Genomic DNA, 20,046 nt, shown 5'->3' with positions numbered 1-20,046 from the left:
CTGCATCAGAACCAGTGTCCACATGGGATGCTGGCATCACAAGCAGTGGCTTAACCCACTGCCGCCACACGCTGGCCCCCAAGACTTTACTATTTTAAAGCTCCAAGGCTTATTTTGTGTTTTCAACCTTCCTATGTTGGTAAAGAAAGTATTAGCATCAAGAGGGACAACCTGACTGAGCAAATCACCTTGCTGTTGAATGAGGAGGTTGGGCCATATATACTATTTTTGCAACAATACATTTATTATTCTGGATCTGCTCAGAGTTACGAATCAACATTGAAGCAAAACCAGTTTCGGAATTTAGATCATTGTAGGTGTGTCCAGTGCTCGCAGGCAACTGGGAGGGATTAAGTGCTAGGTCACCCTTCCCGGGGCACGAAAGGAACGAGTACTGTAAGCGGCGGAACGGACTTCGCGGGCTGAGGGGACGTGTTTTTAGAACGGACCTAGGACAGGAAGTGTGCTACTCCATTAAGGGTTCCCCACTCCCGGCTGACACGGGGACGGTGAGGGGTCATTCCTTGTTGGACTGCCGGAGGCAACCATAAATAAGCCTTTAGATCTCCAGCGCCTGGAGCTGCTTTTTCTGGCTGCGGACAATAGGAGCTGACCTTGTTGACTACTGTTTGTAGCGTGCAGCCCAGGGTCGGAGCCGATGGCAGCTTGGACCGCGGCCCGCTGGAGCAGGGCAGCTGCCCAGTGCTTATGGGCGCCAGGTCCTGGGTTCCGGGCGGCTCCTCCACGCGCCGCCCAGCCCGAGCCCCTAGAATGCGGCCCAGCTCTGGGCAGGATGCTGCACCTCACCGTGGCGGCCCCGGCCGGGCACAACAAGTGGTCCAAAGTCCGGCACATCAAGGGTCCCAAGGACACTGAAAGAAGTCGCGTCTTCTCCAAGCTCTCTCTGAGCATTCGCCTGGCAGTCAAAGGTGAGAACCTGTCACTCATTGCTGGCAGGCTGTGCCCTTCCGAGCCCGAGGCCTCACTCGCCTCCCGAATCTCGGGACCTGCGTTTTCTGTTCCTTCCCCGATTCCCATCGTCACCCACCTCATAAACCCTCCCAAACACCTTCCCACGCTGGCTCTCCTCGCTCGCCTTTCCAGACACCTGTGCTTACCAGAGAAGGAGCCTAGCAAGACAGGATGGTGAGTGTAACTCCACCCTGGTACTCAGAGCTGATTTGTTGCATTGTTTCCTTTTTATTTCTCAATTCTTGGTGCGAAGTTTGACCAACACTATTGTTTTTTAAAGATTTTATTTTATTGATTGGAAAGGCAGAGTTACAGAGGGAGAGAGAGAGACTGAGAGAGCTATCTTCCATCCATTGGTTCACTCCCAAATGGCTGCAGTAACCAGGGCTGGGCCAGGCCAGAGCCAGGAACCTGGAACTCCATTCTGGCCTTCCACGTTGGTGGCAGGGGCCCAAGTACTCAGGCCACCTGCTGCTTCTTTCCCAGGAGCATAAGCAGAGAGCTGGATGGGAACTGGAGTGGCTGGGACTTCAACGAGTGCTCAATGATATGCCAGCATCACAGGCAGTGGCTTAATCCACTGTGCCATAATGCTCGCCCCGAATGTTTATTTTGTATTGTCAGGCATTGATAATATAAATACAATAAGACACAGCCCCTACCCTCAGAGTCAATGAGCATGATTACAGTGTCATTTGAACATTTCAGTATTATGTACGCAATAATAAAGTAAGAGCAAGGGATATTAATAATAAGTCCAGGAGATGCTGGTATATCCCCTCTTTATTTCATACAAAGTGATGTTCACTAAAACATAGCAAAATAAAATTCTTAGCTAAAGACACAGTGAACTAGACACTTTTCCAAACTGCTACTTCTCCATATCCCACTCAAACACTAAATAAAAGTGTTCTAAACTAATGGAAAACTAAGTGATAACATATCACTGTTTTGGCTGGGGGTGTGAGGACCTGGAAATCCCCCTTTTTCTCCCATGTTGTAATGAGAGCTCACTGCTCACTATTTTCTCTTTATTTCAGAGGGAGGCCCCAACCCTGAGCTCAACAGCAACCTGGCCAACATCTTAGAGGTGTGTCGCAGCAAGCACATGCCCAAGTCAACGATTGAGGCGGCACTGAAGATGGAGGTGCGTCCTCAGTTTGGCATTCTTGTTGTTGATCATATCCCCCAGGATGCATACCTAGGAGGCCACCAGAAACTCCTTAAGTGATCAGAGAAGGGTTGCGATGTGGTTGGCACCCTGAACCCAGAGGGTGCTGGGAGCTCTGTCCTTGACCATTGGTTGAAGGAGCATGGTTGGTAGCAGGCTGGCTAGACAGTGTGCAGAACCATGCAGCCTTGGGCTGCTTGGCTGAGTTGTGAGGAGATGGGGTGGAAAGAAGGAGCATGGTGTGGGGGAAGCCCTGGTGTTAGATTGAGGAAGGGTTTCTTTCTCTTTTTCAGATGTTTATACCCTTAGGGAGAAAAGCCAGTAGAAAGGGAGCGGGTAGAGGTGCTAGTGGTGGTGGGAGAGGCAGGATGAGGAACTCAGATGTCCCCTGAGACAAGGAAGAAGGACTGAGGAAGTTATAATCATGTTCATAGCTACCGAGTGCTTGCAACAGGCCAAGTACTTTGATAGGAACTCTGCATTTCACTGCCCCTTAGGTGGAAAATGAGGCACAGAACGTTTAGGTGACTGACTCAGGTCACACAGACAGTGACGGACTGGGAACCAGAGTCCGGCTCCAGAGCCTGTGCTCTAGCCATGGTGCACGCTGCCTTCATGGAGGCCACACTGTGGATGAGGTTGTGGAGACAGGGTTTTCCCCTCATGCAGGGCCCTGGATTTCTTGTGAAACAGGAAAGGAGTCATCAGATCAGAGTGTTTGGGAAGGTGCAGGGCAGGGTGCTTGGAGAAAGGAGCAGAGACTGGATTTGGAGATGGAATGAGTAGGAAGGAGTAGAGGAATGAGCAGATGAGACTGGTCACTAGAGCTCTAGGTGGTTTGAATTTTGAGACCACGTTGTCTTCTGTGGCCCCTATGGGAAGGCCCAGAGGTGTGGTTTTTCTGCAGCAGCACTCAGCACTCAGCACTGCAGGGGTAGGAGTACCGAGGCTTCACAGCACTGCAGGGGTAGGAGTACCGAGGCTTCACAGCACTGCAGGGGTAGGAGTACTGAGGCATCACAGGCGGCTTTCATGCAGAATGGGGGATAGGAGGATACATTTTGTGGGAGTGACTCAGGGGCAGATTTGGGATTTGGCTGGGAAGGTGGGAGAGCAAAGCTAGGAGACGGCTGGATTGTTAGGGAAACAGGGATCATAACTGAACAGCTGCCTCCTTCCAGAGGATGGGGACAAAGTGAAGACTTGAGAGCCCACATCATGGAGTCAGCTTTGGGGCCTTATGATTCAGGGATGGCATGCAGGAAGAAATTGGGAAATAGAAAAATGTGCTTATGTTGTTTATTGCAGAAAACCAAGGATGTTTATTTGCTGTATGAGGGTCGAGGCCCTGGTGGCTCTTCTCTGCTCATTGAGGCGTTATCTAACAGTGGCTCCAAGTGCCAGTCGGACATTAGACATATCCTGAACAAGAACGGGTAGGTGTGTGTCTGGGGGAAGTTGTAGGGGGTAAAGACTTTAGGTTTCAATTCTATGCAAGGCAAGTACTAGTGGTCTCTGATAATACTTGTAAAGAACATTTATTTTTATTGGGTTTGACAGAGAGAGTGAGATCTTCCATCTGTTGGTTCACTCCCTAAATGACTGCCACAGCCAGGGTGGGACCAGGCTAAAGCCAGAGCCCAGAACTCAATCTGAATCTCCCACATGGGTGGCAGGGACCAAAGAACTTCAACCATTACTTGCTGTCTCCCAGGGTGTGCATTAGCAGGAAGCTGGATTGGAAGTGGAGGAGCCAGGGCTTCAACCAGGCACTGTGATATGGAATGCAGGCATCCCAAGGGGCTACTTCACTGTGGCACTTAAAATGTCCACCCCCCTGGTGGTGCTTGCTTTTTTTTTTTTTTTTTTTTTTGACAGGCAGAGTGGACAGTGAGAGAGAGAGAGACAGAGAGAAAGGTCTTCCTTTGCCATTGGTTCACCCTCCAATGGCCGCCGCGGCCAGCGCACTGTGCTGATCCGATGGCAGGAGCCAGGTACTTCTCCTGGTCTCCCATGGGGTGCAGGGCCCAAGCACTCAGGCCATCCTCCACTGCACTCCCTGGCCACAGCAGAGAGCTGGCCTGGAAGAGGGGCAACCGGGACAGAATCTGGCGCCCCGACCGGGACTAGAACCCGGTGTGCCGGCGCCGCAGGGCGGAGGATTAGCCTAGTGAGCCGCGGCGCCAGCCTATATCCTGGTGGTGCTTTTAAGCATACTTCCTTAGCAGAACCCAGTGGGATAATTTATTTTCTCTGAATGTGTTCCGTACTAGGCAGGATCCAAAAGAAGTGTTGTTCAAGTGTAGAAGTAGATCTTTGTCCCACTGTCCCATCTGTATCCTCTCTGTCTTAAGATGTTCCTCCAGGAAGGCGTTTGATTGGCATGGAACATGATGAACAAAGTCTTTGATCCTCCAGGCTCCAATCTAGGCAGAAAATAAAAGGCAGGGATATTCCTGGACTGTTCCCTTGTTGAGAGACAGCTGCATCTTCTAGTTCAGAGATCTTGCTGTAACATGTTTGTGTGTGCTACAGAGGCTGGGTGGGAAAGGGAATGTTCGCGTGCTGTGCTTTAGGGAGACTGAATGACCAGAGGCATTGACACTCCTCCCCTGGCCCGTTTGCTTTCCTGCCAGGGGAATGATGGCTGAAGGAGCTCGTCATTCCTTTGACAAAAAGGGGGTGGTCGTGGTTGGAGTGGAAGACAGAGAGAAGAACGCCGTGAACCTGGAGCGTGCCCTGGAGCTGGCAATTGAAGCAGGAGCTGAGGATGTCAAGGAGACAGAAGACGAAGAAGAAAGGAGCTTCTTTAAGGTGAGTACGAAGCCTTTGTGTTTGGTGGGCTTCCGATGGGCCAAGTAGATGCTCAGCCCACTGTGGCCCATTAGGACACCTGAAATAAACTCAGATTCAGCAATAAATGTACCATTTTTGGTAGCTTTATCAGTTCCATTGACTTGTTTGCAGAATTGAAACCTTGGCACTTGATGGGTTCCACATGCCTCTCTTGGTTCTTTCTGTACACTAGGGCACAGGTGAAAGCAGAGTTCACATACTGTACATTGGTTAAGTGAGTATTGGATATGGACTACAGTCCTGAGGACTACAAGAGGGATTCATAACATTCAGAACTTAGGTCTGGGCCAGGGAGGAGCTTAAACACATTATAGTAGTTCCATCCAGGACTTTGCAGAGTTCTGTCTAGTTTGGTCTTATTACCTCCTGGCCCTCACCTCTTGACTCTCCTTTATCCCCAGTTTATTTGTGATGTCTCTTCACTGCATCAAGTGAGGAAGAAGCTGGACTCCCTGGGCTTGTGCTCTGTGTCCTGTGCGCTGGAGTTCATCCCCAACTCGAAGGTGCAGCTGGCCGACCCCGACCTGGAGCAGGCCGCCCTTCTCATCCAGGCTCTCGGGAACCACGAGGATGTGATTCGTGTCTATGACAACATTGAGTAACCAGGCCTGTGTGGCCCTAGGTTCCTTCCATAGACTTGAGCAAATGGGGGGCCTAGCAGGTTAGGAGATCTAAGACCAGGATTTGTGGTCTTGGGGCCAAGGAATCCCACGCTTCTGTGGAGGCCTTGTCAGCTTTGCTGGCCTCTCAGGGTCTACCTGGATGAATATGAGCCCCTGATACTGCTGGATGCAGGGTGAGACCAGTCAGCTGGTCAGGCTCTGATCTCAAGTAGTTGGCTCTGTGAGGATTGCAGGTGCCCAGAGGCTCTGTGTACTAGAAGCTGCTCCTAAGTAATAACAGTGATTGAACTTGGTTGCTGTTGGGTCGCACTTGAATTTTCCTGAGTTTGGGTCTACCTGTTGGGACCCTCTGCTCAAGAGGCTTAGTTCTGTGACTCCAATCCCAGGCTTATTGATTGTGTTTTTACTTATTTGAAAGAGAGAGAGGGAGAGAGACAGAAAGAGACCTTCCCTCCACTGATTTATTTCCCAAATGGCTGCAGTGGCTAAGATGGGGCCACACCAAAGCCAGGAGCCTGGAACTCCAGCTCTCTTTGGCTGTGGGCAGAATACTGGGACTATTTTGCACTGCTTTTTCAGACACATTAGCAGGGAGCTGGATTGGAAGCAGGGCAGTTGGGTCTCAAACTGGCATTCTGATATAGGATGCTATTGTCATAGGTAGTGGCTTAACCCACTATACCACAATGCTAGTCTCCTGTTTGTTTTTTGTTTGTTTGTTTGTTTTTTATTGGCCATAGAAATGTACCTCTATCCAGGTACTTCGTGGTCTAATGGTCTATACTTGTCTTTTATTCATGCAGCTAGTATTTCTGGAATACCTACAATATACTAGGAACTGTACTTTAGAGCACACGCTGTTCAGATGGTGCCCTGTTAGATCCTACTTTAAGACATGGAACCTTTGGCTGGCACTATGGCATTGTGGGCTAGGCCTTTGCCTGTGGCATTGGCATCCCATATGGGCAATGGTTCAGATCCTGGCTGCTCCACTTCCAATCCAGCTTCCTGCAAATGGCCTGGGAAAGCAGCAGAGAATGGCCCAAGTGCTTGGGCACCTGCACCTACGTGGAGACCGAGAAGAGGCTTCTGACTTCTGCCTTTGGATTGGCTCAGCTCCAGCCATTGCGGCCGTTTGTGGAGTAAACCAGCATATGGAGACCTTTCTGTCTCTCCGTCTCTCTGTAGCTCTACCTCTCAAATAAATAAATCTTAAAAAACAAAATGGAACCTCAGAGGGAAGACAAAGGACTGCTCCCTGCTGGAGCTGCCCAAGGCAGCACGAGTTGCTGCATGTGCATCTTGGTTCACTTCGCATGGCGTTGTGCCCTTCTTCCACCAGACAACTTAAGGCTGTAGCCATGAAGATCAAGTGCCAATAAGAGACCCCCCTGATAAGAGTTGACTTGTTAGCAGATTGGGCTTCTCTCAGGAAGAGCTGTACTAAGCTCATTTTGAAAACTGCTTTGTTCCCAGAAAGGCCAATGCTAGCTCCTTTTCGCCTCTGATGCCAAATGACAGGGCACTGGAGACTGGAGAGAAAATGAGAACATGGCCAGGCAGGAATTAGGGCCCTTGGCACCTTTTGCTCAAGAGTGCTTCAAAAAGTTCACAGCAAATACATATTACCTTAACAACCACATGGATTTCAAGATGTTTTTTCACTAAAGTAAACTCATTTATTTATTTATTTATTTTGACAGGCAGAGTGGACAGTGAGAGAGAGAGACAGAGAGAAAGGTCTTCCTTTTTGCCGTTGGTTCACCCTCCAATGGCCGCCGTGGCCGGCGCGCTGCGGCCGATGCACCACGCTAATCCGAAAGGCAGGAGCCAGGTGCTTCTCCTGTTCTCCCATGGGATGCAAGGCCCAAGCACTTGGGCCATCCTCCACTGCACTCCTGGGCCACAGCAGAGAGTTGGCCTGGAAGAGGGGCAACCGGGACAGAATCCGGCACCCCGACCGGGACTAGAACCCGGTGTGCCAGCGCCGCAAGGTGGAGGATTAGCCTAGTGAGCTGCGGTGCCGGCCAGTAAACTCATTTTCTAATTCCATTTTTCTTTTTGAAGTATCCTCATAGTCACTTCTAGCTTTAGAGAGGCCAGGAGTGCCAGCCACCTTTGGTGGAGCCTGTTAAGCATGTCAGGTCAGGAGTGGCTTTGGGATCCTTGTTACCCACCTACTTATTAGTTGTTCCAGCCAGTTCTGGGCTCAGAGTAATTATCCTGAAGGAGCTTCAGGCAAAAAAAGATGGAAAACAACTAAGATCAATTTGACTATACATAACTTGAGCTTCTAGAAAAAACAGATCACTAATTCTACAGTGACTTCAACAGTTGGAGAGCAGGGCCAGGGGTTGCGGGGGTGGGCAACCAATGAAGGAATCCATGATTGCATGCCAAAATATATGCTCTTATACCTCATTGCATAATCATACTAGCCAGGATTCTTTAGTTTTTGTAGGAGATATTCCATCCAAATATCTGAGAAACACATCAGAATCAAGGACCTTGAAGTTTATATGCTGCTTCATAATTTATAAGATACTTTTATCTGTTATTTGATTTTCCTAAAAAAAGCTTACAAAATAGCCCAATTCTATGCATTCATACTAAGCAGGTGAGAACAAATCTAATACCACACCTTGTCTTTATAGACATTGGTTTATAAAATAGCTGTTTTGGAACTGTAGGATATAAATTAACTGGAAGGAATCTAATCATTTCTAATCTGAGAAATCTGTACTAAGTGAGCCCGTTCTTGAAGGGAACTTGGCGACTCAAGTGAATAGGCCTCTGCTAATCTAATGTAATTTATTAATGTGGATTGTCGCGTCACTGATTTTCTACATCAGGGCATGCTTGTAGTATCTCTTTGGCTTTGGGCTGACCCCTGGTGGTGCTCTGCAGAAATGAACCTTTACTTTATCTCTTCTGCTCTCTGGATGCGGTAAAGATTTGGAGCTAGTTAAATAAAGATGGTTACATCCAGATGATGAGATGTTGTGCTGCCTCTAAAATTATTTTTCAAAGAATGTATGATGTCATAATGTTTACATTTAATATTAAATGGGGAAAAAATGATACAAGATTGTATGTAGTGTGGTTCAACTTCTGAAGTATATATGTGAATTTAAAAATATTAGAAGGAAATGTATCAAAATATCAAAACTGTCCTCAGGGTAATGATGATCTTACTGAGTTTTATTTTCTGTAGTCATTTATTATATAATATAGTGTCGAAATTATAAATGATATACTATATTATGTAATATTTTAATTAAAAAAAAAAAACTGCACATAGTTGTCCAGCTAGGAAGACAGCATCTGAGAGTCCAGCAGTCAGGTGCAGCTTAAAGTCAGAGGACTGGGATCAGTACTGGCTGGCCTGGCCGTATCTTTAGTAATAGTCTTAGCAACACAGAATCATTCAAGGCCTTGAAGGCAGCCTAGGCTTATTTCCAAGTGTCCTTGGAAGGATGAAGGTATCCGTGACAGGGGCAGCCCACAGCTTTGACTCCTCTGAGAGCACTCAAGTGTGAAGCTGCCTCCCTTTGCAAAAGGCCCTGGCTCAGTCAGAAGAGCCAGGAGAGCCGTGACGGCTTTGGCCACGGAGCTGAGCTGCTTTTCCTCTCTGAAACCAATAGCACAAGCAGTCGGTAAGGCTTCGGACTCCACGTGCCCCAACTCCCAGACTGTATCTCAATCCCTGTGGGTTCCTCTGGAGACATTCTATGAAGAGAAAAAATTTAAAAAGATCTACTGAGAGACCCAGCAGGCAAGAGGAACCTGATGCTAGATACCACACTATCTTTACTCAGCTTACTTTCCCTCCTTATTCCATGTCCAGCCAATGGACAGGATAGTAGTTTTTACTTGTCTTCTTTTTTTATCGTTTGCTGTCAAAAATATTTAAAAGGGAGGGAGCAGCACTGTGGCACAGTAGGTTAAGCCTCTGCCTGCAGCACTGGCATCCCATATGGGTGCCAGTTCAAGTCCCAGCTGCTCCACTTTTTTTTTTTTTTTTTTTTTTTAAGATTTATTTTATTTATTTGAAAGAACAGAGAGAGGTAGAGACAGATCTTCCATCCGCTGATTCACTCCCCAGATGGTGGCAATGGCCGGAGCTGTGCCGATCTGAAACCAGGAGCCAGGAGCTTCTTCCGGGTCTCCCATGCGGGTGCAGGGCCCAAGGACTTTGGCCATCTTCTACTGCTTTCCCAGGCCATAGCAGAGAGCTGGATTGGAAGAGGAGCAGCTGGGACTAGAACCGGCGCCCATATGGGATGCTGGTGCTTCAGGCCAGGGTGTTAACCAACTGCGCCACAATGCTGGCCCCGCTGCTCCACTTTTGATCCAGCTCCCTGGTAATGCACCTGGCAAAGCAGCAGAGGATGGCCCAAGTGCTTGGGCCTCTGCACCCACGTGGGAGACCAAGGAGAAGCTCCTGGCTCCTGGTTTTCGCCTGACCCAGCCTGGATGTTACAGTCATTTTGGGAGTGAACCAGCAGATGGAAGATTTTCTCTCCGCTTCTCTCTCTCTATTTCTGACTTTCAAATAAATAAATAGGTATTACCTTAAAAAGGTAATATTTATTTGTTTTAAAAAATAAAATCTTACAGAAATATATAACAACCACAACAAAACCTTCCATTAGTCCTACCTCCTAAGATACAACCACCATGAACAACCTAGTGTGTCGTGTTCTACTCTTTGGAGCCAGTCTGCTAGGGAACAAATTCTGGCTCTGCCAGTTACTAGCAACCTTAGGCAAGAACCTCTCTTCCCACCTGTTTCTTCATCTTTTTTTTTTTTAAAGATTAATTTTATTTATTTGAAAGAGTTAGAGAGAGAGGTAGAGACAGAGAGGTCTTCCATCCGCTGGTTCACTCCCCAGATGTCCACAACGGCCAGAGCTGTGTCAATCCGAGGCCAGGAGCCAGGAGCTTCTTCCAGGTCTCCCACGTGGGTGCAGGGGCCTAAGCACTTGGGCCATCTTCTACTGCTTTCCCAGGCCATAGCAGAGAGCTGGATTGGAAGAGGAGCAGCTCGGACTAGAACCCACGCCCATATGGGATGCCAGCACTTCAGGCCAGGGCTTTAACTCGCTGCACCACAGCGCCAGCTTTATCTTAAAGAGGGGAGTGGGCTAATAATAGCACCTATTTTATAGAGCTGTTTTGAGAAATAAGCTATGTATGTTAAGTACTTTTAGTGGGGAGCACTTGGAATTGAACCCTGAACCCTTAGATGGCTAAGCACATAAGACAATGCCTGGCAATAGTAAGATTTTAGTAAATGTTGGCCTTTTCCCCACTAAGTATGAATTAACATTTTAAAAATGTAATGTGCTGACTGTGTACCTTTTGCTTTATAACTTATTTGGGTTTTTTTTGGTTTCAATTCCACTTCACAAAATATCTCGGATACCTTTTTGGTATCTACTCTTCATTCTTTTTAGTAGCTACTTAATATTGTATTGTTTAATATACCATAATTTCTTTAACTAGTCTTCTGTCAGTGGACATTGGGATGATCTTACACGAGATGCTACAATGAACAGTCTTTTAAAAAAGAAAAAAAAAAGATTTTTATTTGAAAGGCAGAGTTAATAGAGGGAGAGACACAGAAAGAGAGAGAGATCTCCCATCCGCCAGTTCACTCCCCAAATGGCCACCGTGGCCAGGACTGGGCCAAGCCAAAGCTGGGAGCTTCATTCAGGTGTCCCACATGGGTGGCAGAGGCCCAAGCACTTAGCAGTCTTCCACTGCTTTTCCAGGCACATCAGCAGGGAGTTGGATTGGAAGTAGAACAGCTAGGACATGAACCAGCTGCCATATAGTATCGATATCAGAGGCGTTGGCTTCACCCACTGTGCCACAACACTGGCTCTGCAATGAACATTCTTTACCTTTGCTTGCTTGCAACATATCCTTTGGGACAAATTTATAGAAGTAGAATTTCAGGGGCTAGTGTTGTGGCGTAACAAGTAACGCTGCCACCTACGATGCTGGTATCCCATTTGGGTGCTGGTTCTTGTCTCAGCTGCTCTACTTCTGATGCAGCTCGCTGCTATGGCCTGGGAAAGCAGCAGAAGATGGCCCAAGTGCTTGGGTCCCTGTACCGACGTGGGAGACCCTAATGAAGCTCCTGTCTTCTGGCACTGGCCTGGCCCAGCCCTGGTTGTTGCAGCCATCTGGGTAGTGAATCAGCAGTTGGAAGCGCGCGCTCTCTCTCTCCCTCTCTCTCTCTCTCTGATTTTCAAATAAATAAATCTTAAAACTTCAAAGTGAAAAAACAAGTTTTATTTAGAAGTGCTAATTTATAAGACTTCCTGCTTGTCAGCATCTTGTATGAACTGTTCATTACTCCTTGATAACACAGATTAGCTGTTTAAACTGGTAATTCAAATATATTCTGCTTTGCCTCTAAATTAAAGGAATTTTCACCAAATCAGGTGATACACTTTTTTTTTCTTCTTTTTTTTTTTTTTTTACAACAAATCTATGGAGCTATCCCCTAAGAGCATTCATTCATCTCTGTTTATTGTTTTGTATCGTGTACCCAGGTGTTCCAAGTTCATGAAAGAAGAAAAGTGCAGCTAGTGTGTGCTGGGGTGGCTTGGTGGAACCAGCACTTTTTGTGGCTCTAAGCATTGGGGGCAAGTGTGGCTTGGATGCTTACCCAGGGGTATCCACTGCATGTAAAACCAGAGGGCAGCTTTGCAAAGCCATGACCTGTCTGGGAAGTTTCACATAGGGAAAATGACAGAAAGCAATGTAGGAAAAGTTAAAATATACAACCGAAAAGCACATTTGTGGAAATTACATTCAATTACTAACATCTCCATTTGAGGTTGATTTATTCAACAAGCATTTATGTTTTTTGAATGTGCTAGGAAAGGTAGTAGGTGGGACCAGTGCTGTGGCGCGGTGGGTTAAGCCACCGTCTGTAGTGCCAGCATCCTATTTAGGTGCCAGTTTGCGTCCCCGCTGTTCTACTTCACATCCAGCCCCCTGCTAGTACACCCGAGAAAGCAGATGTTCCAAGTTCCTGGCTCCTACACCCACATGGGAGAACTGGAAGAAGCTCCTGGCTTCTGGCATTAGCCTGGCACAGCCCTGGCCATTGTGGCCATTTAGGGGATGAGCCAGTGGATGGAAGATCTCTCTGTCTCTCCTTCTCTCTCTCTCTAATTCTACCTTTCAAATAAATAAATAAATAAATTTTTTTAAATTTTTTTTTGACAGAGTGGACAGTGAGAGAGAGAGAGAGACAGAGAGAAAGGTCTTCCTTTTGCCGTTGGTTCACCCTCCAATGGCTGCCGCAGCCAGCGCGCTGCAGCCAGTGCACCGCGCTGATCCAAAGACAGGAGCCAGGTGCTTCTCCTGGTCTCCCATGGGGTGCAGGGCCCAAGCACTTGGGCCATCCTCCACTGCACTCCCGGGCCATAGCAGAGAGCTGGCCTGGAAGAGGGGCAACCGGGACAGAATCCGGCGCCCCGACCGGGACTAGAACCCGGTGTGCTGGCGCTGCTAGGCGGAGGATTAGCCTGTTGAGCTGTGGCACCGGCCTAATAAATAAATCTTAAAGAAAAAAAGGTGGTAGGCATGCTGACTTGCTTACTTGGTTAAAGGCATTTACAATAGAATGGGACAAGTGCTTTGTTGAAGAAAGTACTGGGGACTCTGGGAGCATGTCAGAGGGCTTTAGCCCAGATTTGGAGGTACCTAGGAAGGCTTCCTGGAGGGAGTGTTGTTTAGGCTTACTTCCTTGAAAGAATGGGGGTGGGAGAGAAATGAAGAGCTGGGTTTTTTTGTTTGTTTGTTCAGTTTGGTTTGGTTTAGATTTATCTGAAAGGCAAAGTAATAAATACAGAGATTTTCCATCTACTGGTTCACTCTCCAAATGACCACAACAGCTACGTCTGAGCCAGAAGCCAGGAGCCAGGAATTCCATCCTGGTCTCCCACATGGTTGGCAACAGCCCAAGCATTTGGGCCATCTTCTGCCTTCCAAGGCACATTAGCAGGGAGCTGAATCTGAAACTGAGCAACCAGGGCTCCAGCCAGCACTGTGATAGGGGATTTCAGCAGCGTAAGCATTGGCTTAACTCACTGAGCCACAACACTGGTCCCAAGAAGAGCTTTCAGTATAGACAACATAGCACATGCAGAGGTAGAGAGGCATGAGAGCTGTATTTGAGGAACCACCTGTGGTTCCATGGGGCTGGAGCATAGAATTTGGTGCAGATGGAAAATGGGAAGATGTGTAGCTGGAGAAGGAATGCACTGGGTCCTGAAGGGCTTTGTAACTACATTTATATAACTAACTTACTTGAAGGGCTATGGGAAACTAAAGTTGTCAGGCAGCATATGACAGAATCAAGTGTCTGTTTTAGAAAGATGACTCTGTGATATGAATATCCACCCAAAGGCTGTTAGATTAATCTGAGTAAGAGATTTTGAGAGTTTGAACTAGGATAGTGGAGCCGGGAATGGGAAAGGAGCGGACAGAGACATGGCTGCAGTTTCCTGTGTGTGAGGCACTATTCTGAGTGTTGGTGATAGAGTGTAGCACAAAATCCCTGCTTCTACACAGCTTATGAGTGTTGTAGTTGGAGGAAAGCAAAGAAATATATAACTTCAGGTACAATGAAGAAAAATTTGAGAACAGAGAATGACAAGGGGAGGGGCTATTTAGCATGGGGTGGTTATGAATGACTTCTCATAAGAGCTGATGTTTGAGCACACACCTGAACAAGCTACAGAGACGGGAACAAGCAGGCCAGGCAGAACAAATGGCAAATGCAGAGATGCTGAGAAGAGGCCGGTGCCACTGCTCACTAAGCTAATCCTCCGCCTGCAGCGCCAGCACTCCAGGTTCTAGTCCTGGTTGCTCCTCTTCCAGTCTAGCTCTCTTCTGTGGCCCGGGAAAGCAGTGGAGTATGGCCCAAGTGCTTGGGCCCTGCACCCGCATGGGAGGCCAGGAGGAAGCACCTGGCTCCTGGCTTTGGATCGGTGCAGTGCACCGGCCATAGCGGCCATTTGGGGGGTGAACCAACGAAAGGAATACCTTTCTCTCTGTTTCTCTCTCACTGTCTAACTCTGCCTGTAAATAATAATAATAATAATAATAATAATAATAATAATAAAAAGAGATTCTGAGAAGAAAAGCCTGGTGAGTTCAAAGAATAAGGCCAGGTGGGCAGTGATGGAGGGAGAGAGAGAATGGTGGAAGAAAGAAGAGGCAGGAAACGAGGCCAGGGCCAGCTTCTGCTTGACTGGGTGGGTCATGAGAAGAGTTGGGATTTTATTCTAAGGGGAGGGAAGCCACTGGAGGACTGACAGCAGGGGAGCCACGTGATGGGAACTACATTTTAGAAGGATTTCTCTTGGTTGCTGCTGGAGAATGATTTGTTGAACTGCCGGCACCGGAAAGGGAGATCAGACAGGCGACTAGGACAGTCATCCAGGAGACAAAGGCAGTGGCTTGGACAGGCTGGTGGCAGTGGACATGGTTGGATTCAGATACATTTTGAAACAAGAGCTGAAAAGACTTGCTTGGATATATGGGTGATAGGGGAAGAGAAGAATACAGGAAGAGCCCCCCGTCCAGGTTTGTACTTAAATCAATTTTTAACTTGTATGTTAAATCAGAGGTAAGCTGCTGAGCAGACCTTCGCATACAGGCCTTGGAGTAGGTACTAGATTTCCATTGGCATAATATGTGTTCTCTCTCTCTCTATATATATATATATATAAAAATAAAACTCACAGGCCAATAAAACTAAGGGTCAGGTCCGGACCTCAGGTTAGCAAATAATGACTTCCAGTTTGGCCTGTTACATATATTGTCAGCAGGGTAATAATGTCCCCAACAAAGCAAATATAGGTTCTCAAGGGGTGAAAAAAAGAAAAAACTTAGGGGGTTGGTTTTGGCCTATGACTTAAGATGTTGGTTGGGATGCCTGCATCCCACAGTGCCTGAGTTCAAATGCTGGCTCTGTTCTCAATTCCGGCTTCCTGCCAGTGTATTAGATACTGGAAGGCAGAAGGCGATGGCTCCAGTGGGTGGGTCCCTGCCACCCATGTGGGAGACCTGGATTGAGTTCTCAGTTTCCAACATTTGGGGAGGGAACCAGTGGACAGGAACTCTCTTCTCTGAAATAAATTAATTAAAATTTTAAAACCTCAGATTATACAGTGATGCATGGCCTTTGAAGCTCAAGTTAGGTAAAATTAACTAATTTAAATTTTTTCTTCTAGTGGAGTGAATAAGGAGGATTGAGAAACACTGACCTAACATAAGAGCATGGCCTTTAGGAGCCAGGCAGACCTGGTGTGAATCCTGGTTCCACCACATGGTTGTACTAGTTAACCTCTCTGAGCTTTATTTTCATCACCTAAATTCCTCTTTAATAATGTATTTGAGGGGCAGAGGGAGAGACAGAGAATTCCCATCCACTGGTTCACTCCCCAAATAACTGCAGTGGCCCCTAGCTAGTGTCAAAGCCAGGGGCCAACTCAATCCAGGTCTCCCAGGTGGGTGACAGAGACCCAATCATTTGGGACATCGCCTCTGCCCCCCAGGGTCTGTATTATCAGGAAGTTGGAGTCAGGAGCCAGAGCCAGGAATCAAACCACTGACACCCGTGTGGACACAGGTATCCTAATGGCTTTAAAGGTTAGATAAATGCCTACCACAGTATTATTAATTACCTTGGAGCTACTCAGATTAAATCAGGGGGTGTACATAGTGGTATATAACAAATGACCGTTTCTTTCCCTTTTACTCTTGTCTCCCCGTTACAATAAATCGGGACTCAGAGACACAAGAGCTTGTTGGAGGAAAAAAAAAAACAAACAAAACCAACAGGACAAGGGAACTATACTACATATTGAGGGGTGGGGATAAAGAAGGAAGAGCCCAAAATAATTCTTCAGGCCAAGCCACCATGAAAGGTTCTTAATTGACAGTGGCACCTGAGAAAGATTATTCTGGAGTCTGACATTACACTGAAACTGAGTCTGAAGATTTGGGTGTATAATGTTGAACAATGGGGGTGGGGGTGAGGGTTGGAGCAATTAATTACGGTCATTTTTTCTGAAATATGCAGTCAATATTGTTTTGAAGCAATGTTTAGTGGCACGGGAAAACGCTTAGAATAAAATGTACGCACACTACAAGACAATGCGAAGCCACTTTCGGCACACGTTGCATGACCTAAGTAGGAAACAGATACAGCCCTCTCTGGGTGAGCTTTTCATTTTCCTTTTTATACTTTTCCGTATCTTTCGATCGTTTTCTACAAAACTCGTGTTGCTTTCACAACCAGAAAAAAGGAAACTATTTTCTGAAAGAACTCACCGAATTCCAGGAACCCACACTGCAGGACTGTCCCAACCTCCGGGGCCGAGGGACCTAGGCCGGAGGGCGTGGCCCCGGAGGTTTGCGACCCGGGGGAAGAGCTACGCGTCCGGACGGCAGCCTCGACCAGGGATCCCGCGGCAGAGGTGGCCGCAAGCTGGGCAGCGCTCGGAGCCAGAGCCTCCCCGCTCATCCCGCGCACCGTGCTGGGCTCGGGAAGGAGCGGGACGCCGGCCTCCGGAACCGCCCAGCCCGCGGAGAACCCGGAGGGCGGAAGGCCTGAGGGGCCCGGCGGCCGCCTTCTCCTAACCCCAGCCCCTAAGTAGCCGGCAGGGAACCGCGCCAGCCCGCGCGCCCGCGGAGCCGTCGGGGACTGACGGGAGGTGGGAATGTGGGCGGAGCCTCGCGCCGGAGCCGTGATTGGAGTGACCAACACCTCCCAGGGAGAGAGGGCGAGGCCGCCAGCGAGGGATGCGCAGAGGCGGGTGCTCAGAGCCCTCTCTTTGATTGGCTAGTAGCGCGGGGAACCGGGCGCTGTCTCGGTGATTGGCAGGCGCTAGACTGTCCTCGGAAACCGCCTTGGCTTCGCCCATTGGCATCCTGCGAGAGTGGGCGGGATTGGTTCATCGTGTGGTGCTGATGATTAGCTGGCGACTGAGAGTGAGGGTGTTGGGAGAGAGCCGGAGGGGGGGCAACGGGGGGGGGCTGCCGACTTCCTCCTCGTCATTGGCTGATGAAGCGAGTAGGGGTGGCGCGAAGGTCCAGCCACTGCTTGGGATTGGCGAGCGCTGGTGTGAGTGACAAGCAGGGGGGCGAGCTGCGCGACCAGCGGTTTGTTTTTCGGAGCGTTCCTGAGGTGGAGAACGGTGGCCGGACGGAGCGACTGCGGCACTGAGGGACTGGCGGGCGGGCGGGCCGAGCGGCGCCGCCGAGGCCGGGCTGGGCCGAGCCCAGGAGCGCCGGGGATGTAGCGGGCCACCTTGCCCATGCCACAGTCCCCGGTCGCGGCCGGAGCCGGAGCCGGAGCCTGGGCAGGCGGCGGGGGCCCCGAGCGCAGCCCGCGCCCCCCGCGCGGAGCCAGGCCCGCTGCCGTCCCCGCCGCCCGGGCCCCCGGCATGCAGCTCCGGCTGCGGAGGTGACACTCTCGGACCCGAGCCGCCGCCGCCATCGCCACCATGGGTGAGTGTCGCCACCGCCCCGGCCTGTGCCCGCGCTGCCTCGCGACGCCCCGCCCCGGGATGAGGGGAGGAGGACCCCGGGCCGCCGCCTGACAGGCATGGACAGCCCGCCGGGCCGGGAGCTGCGGACCGCCGGCCGGCGTCGCGTCCCGGGCGGGGGCTCGGGCTCCCCGCGGCCTGCCAGGGCGGCCCCGCCGGCGGCTCCCGCTCGGCAGCCCTCCTTCCGGGCGGCGCGGCGGGACCCGGGGCCCGTGCTCTGCCGGGCCGCCCGCTCCGGCCCCAGCGAGCCGGCGCGCGAGCCCGAGGGCGGGGGAGCGAGAGCGCAGTGTGGGGCCCGGGCTGGAGGCTGGTGCAGGCCCAGCTGCTGTTGTGTCTTTTCCTTGATTTGCTTTTTTTTCCTGCCTGTGTCATTTCCTTCCCTTTGCTCGCACTGGCCGGCCTGTGAGAGTTCCCGGGGCTTGCTCTCCAGCCTTGTGCGCGGCGCGGCGCGGCGCTGCGCGGGGGGAGGGCGTGTGGGATCGGCCGCGAGGGGATGGACGCGAGGCGCGGGGCGGCGGGCGAACGCGCGCTGCCCGCACGGGGCTGGCTGGAGGCTCCGGGAGGCTGGGCGCTGCCAGTTACCGGGCATAGCCTACTTTTTGAACGATCCGGGGGCAGTGTCTTACATCTATTATCTTTATCTTGCGGTATCCCTGAAATTATGTAACTGCTGCACGAAACATTCGCTGCATAAAAGAATCTCTATGAAATCATTTCCTTTTTGTCAGTATTTGCGATTTCTGCTGTGAAGATGTAATCTAAGAAAAGCTTTTAATGTCTTCCACACGCAGCGTCTGAACTGTTGTATAGTATCCTTTCTGGTACCTTAGCAAATGACTGTTGGACTGGATTAAGAAGCAAATGATCCTTTAAAAAAAAAAAAAACACAACATTGATTCGGTCGGGACAGGTGCTGTGATACTGTTGTCCCCAGTAGCAAGCTTTGCAAGATATTTTGTATTGTCCTAAATAGTAAAGGGGGAAATGTCAGCGAAAGAAGGGGACTTTTGCCTCAGCTAAGTGCCCTGAGTGCAGAGGGAGCGTTCCTGTTTGCTTTGTCCTATAGCAAGGTCAAGTCATCTTTGCTGGAGGTTAGGTGTATATGCTATGTCACGCTGGCCACATAGTCTTCGGTGACCCCTCTCCACGCACTGGCTGTGAATGAGTTGCCTTGTGTTTCATGCTGCTCTATACACAGTATGGGAAGGGTCTGTTGGTTTGCTGGAGTTACTCTTTCCTTCCTGTGCCCCACTTCAGAAATGCTGAGAGGAGGCATAAAAGGAACCCAGTAAGGCCTAGAGTCTAATAATCTGATTTAACAAATTGAACATTTACTGTAAACAGGACACAGAATTCTTTCTCTTCCCCAGGCTTCAGACATTTGTTCTGTGTTACAGAATTTGAGCCAACCGCTTGAACTGCTTTATGAACCTATATTGCCATAGTGTTTCTACTAAGCTTTCCTATGGTCCTGTAGGGATAACCTTCATTCTCAAGAGTGTGAAATACTTGAGGGGGTGCAAAGCTCTCCCCATTTCCTTGACTGTAAAACCAGAGTGCCCAGATGTTTTGGCTGCATTTCATTATCCAACATGAAAATAGATGTAAGCCTGTATTCACATTTTAAGACATTTTTTTCAAAAAGTTTAAGTATGTGAGGATATGGAGAGAGAGTGATGGGAAGGAGGAGAGGGATATATGGATAGGGTCCAGACCCCCAAAGAAAAGAGAGCAGGAACCCAGAATTTTTTCTTTTGTCCTCATTGTCAAATTTACATAAAAAAGCAGTGAGGCGACAGATTAACTTGCCTGGTGGCTGCTGTGTGTTGGGAAAGCTGGT

General features: G+C 49.2%; 2 protein-coding genes and 1 long non-coding RNA gene across 9 annotated transcripts in view; 2 read left to right on the top strand and 1 right to left on the bottom strand.

Annotated features, from left to right (window-relative positions):
- Positions 1-265: 265 nt before the first annotated feature.
- TACO1 (translational activator of cytochrome c oxidase I) lies at positions 266-8,615 on the top strand. Of its 2 annotated transcripts, XM_070060499.2 has the most exons (6): positions 266-929; positions 1,105-1,146; positions 2,013-2,119; positions 3,452-3,579; positions 4,780-4,957; positions 5,401-8,615. In XM_070060499.2, exons 1-6 carry the CDS (start codon positions 659-661, stop codon positions 5,599-5,601), a joined length of 927 nt encoding a protein of 308 aa, XP_069916600.1. In that variant the 5' UTR covers positions 266-658; the 3' UTR covers positions 5,602-8,615. The 2 variants fall into 2 exon arrangements, with proteins under 2 accessions (XP_069916600.1, XP_002719516.2); XM_002719470.6 differs by lacking the exon at positions 1,105-1,146 and having other exon boundaries at positions 285-929.
- On the bottom strand, positions 7,977-17,638 carry LOC127484491 (uncharacterized). 3 transcript variants are annotated; one of them, XR_016223536.1, is made up of 3 exons: positions 16,990-17,635; positions 12,305-12,361; positions 7,977-9,351 (listed from the first exon to the last, which is right to left on the bottom strand). It is a non-coding gene; the product is annotated as an uncharacterized LOC127484491 (long non-coding RNA). The 3 variants fall into 3 exon arrangements; XR_016223535.1 differs by lacking the exon at positions 12,305-12,361 and having other exon boundaries at positions 7,977-10,648; positions 16,990-17,638; XR_007911552.3 differs by lacking the exon at positions 12,305-12,361 and having other exon boundaries at positions 16,990-17,638.
- Positions 17,639-17,826: 188 nt separating this feature from the next.
- MAP3K3 (mitogen-activated protein kinase kinase kinase 3) overlaps positions 17,827-20,046 on the top strand; it is a 79,627-nt gene continuing 77,407 nt past the window's right edge. For 2 of the 4 annotated variants that reach the window (XM_008271691.5, XM_008271690.5), the window contains exon 1: positions 18,028-18,168. In XM_008271691.5, coding sequence (XP_008269913.2) covers positions 18,165-18,168 — 4 coding nt within the window. In that variant the 5' untranslated portion in view covers positions 18,028-18,164. Of the gene's footprint in view, positions 18,169-20,046 lie in introns of all 4 variants that reach the window. The other 2 variants (XM_008271692.5, XM_008271693.5) reach the window with 2 other exon arrangements.

The sequence above is a fragment of the Oryctolagus cuniculus genome, chromosome 17 (genome assembly GCF_051225735.1).
Source record: "Oryctolagus cuniculus isolate XC-2025 breed Fujian yellow rabbit chromosome 17, ASM5122573v1, whole genome shotgun sequence".
NCBI classification, from domain to species: domain Eukaryota; kingdom Metazoa; phylum Chordata; class Mammalia; order Lagomorpha; family Leporidae; genus Oryctolagus; species Oryctolagus cuniculus.
The sequence above is the reverse complement of the archived record's forward strand: the minus strand, read 5'-3'. Positions and strand labels throughout refer to the sequence as shown.

Coding starts and splice junctions, on each gene's coding strand:
- TACO1 (XM_070060499.2), top strand. CDS start 659: ATGGCAGCTTGGACCGCGGCCCGCTGGAGCAGGGCAGCTGCCCAGTGC. Junction 930..1,104: donor CATTCGCCTGGCAGTCAAAG/GTGAGAACCTGT, acceptor TCGCCTTTCCAG/ACACCTGTGCTTACCAGAGA. Junction 1,147..2,012: donor GAGCCTAGCAAGACAGGATG/GTGAGTGTAACT, acceptor TCTTTATTTCAG/AGGGAGGCCCCAACCCTGAG.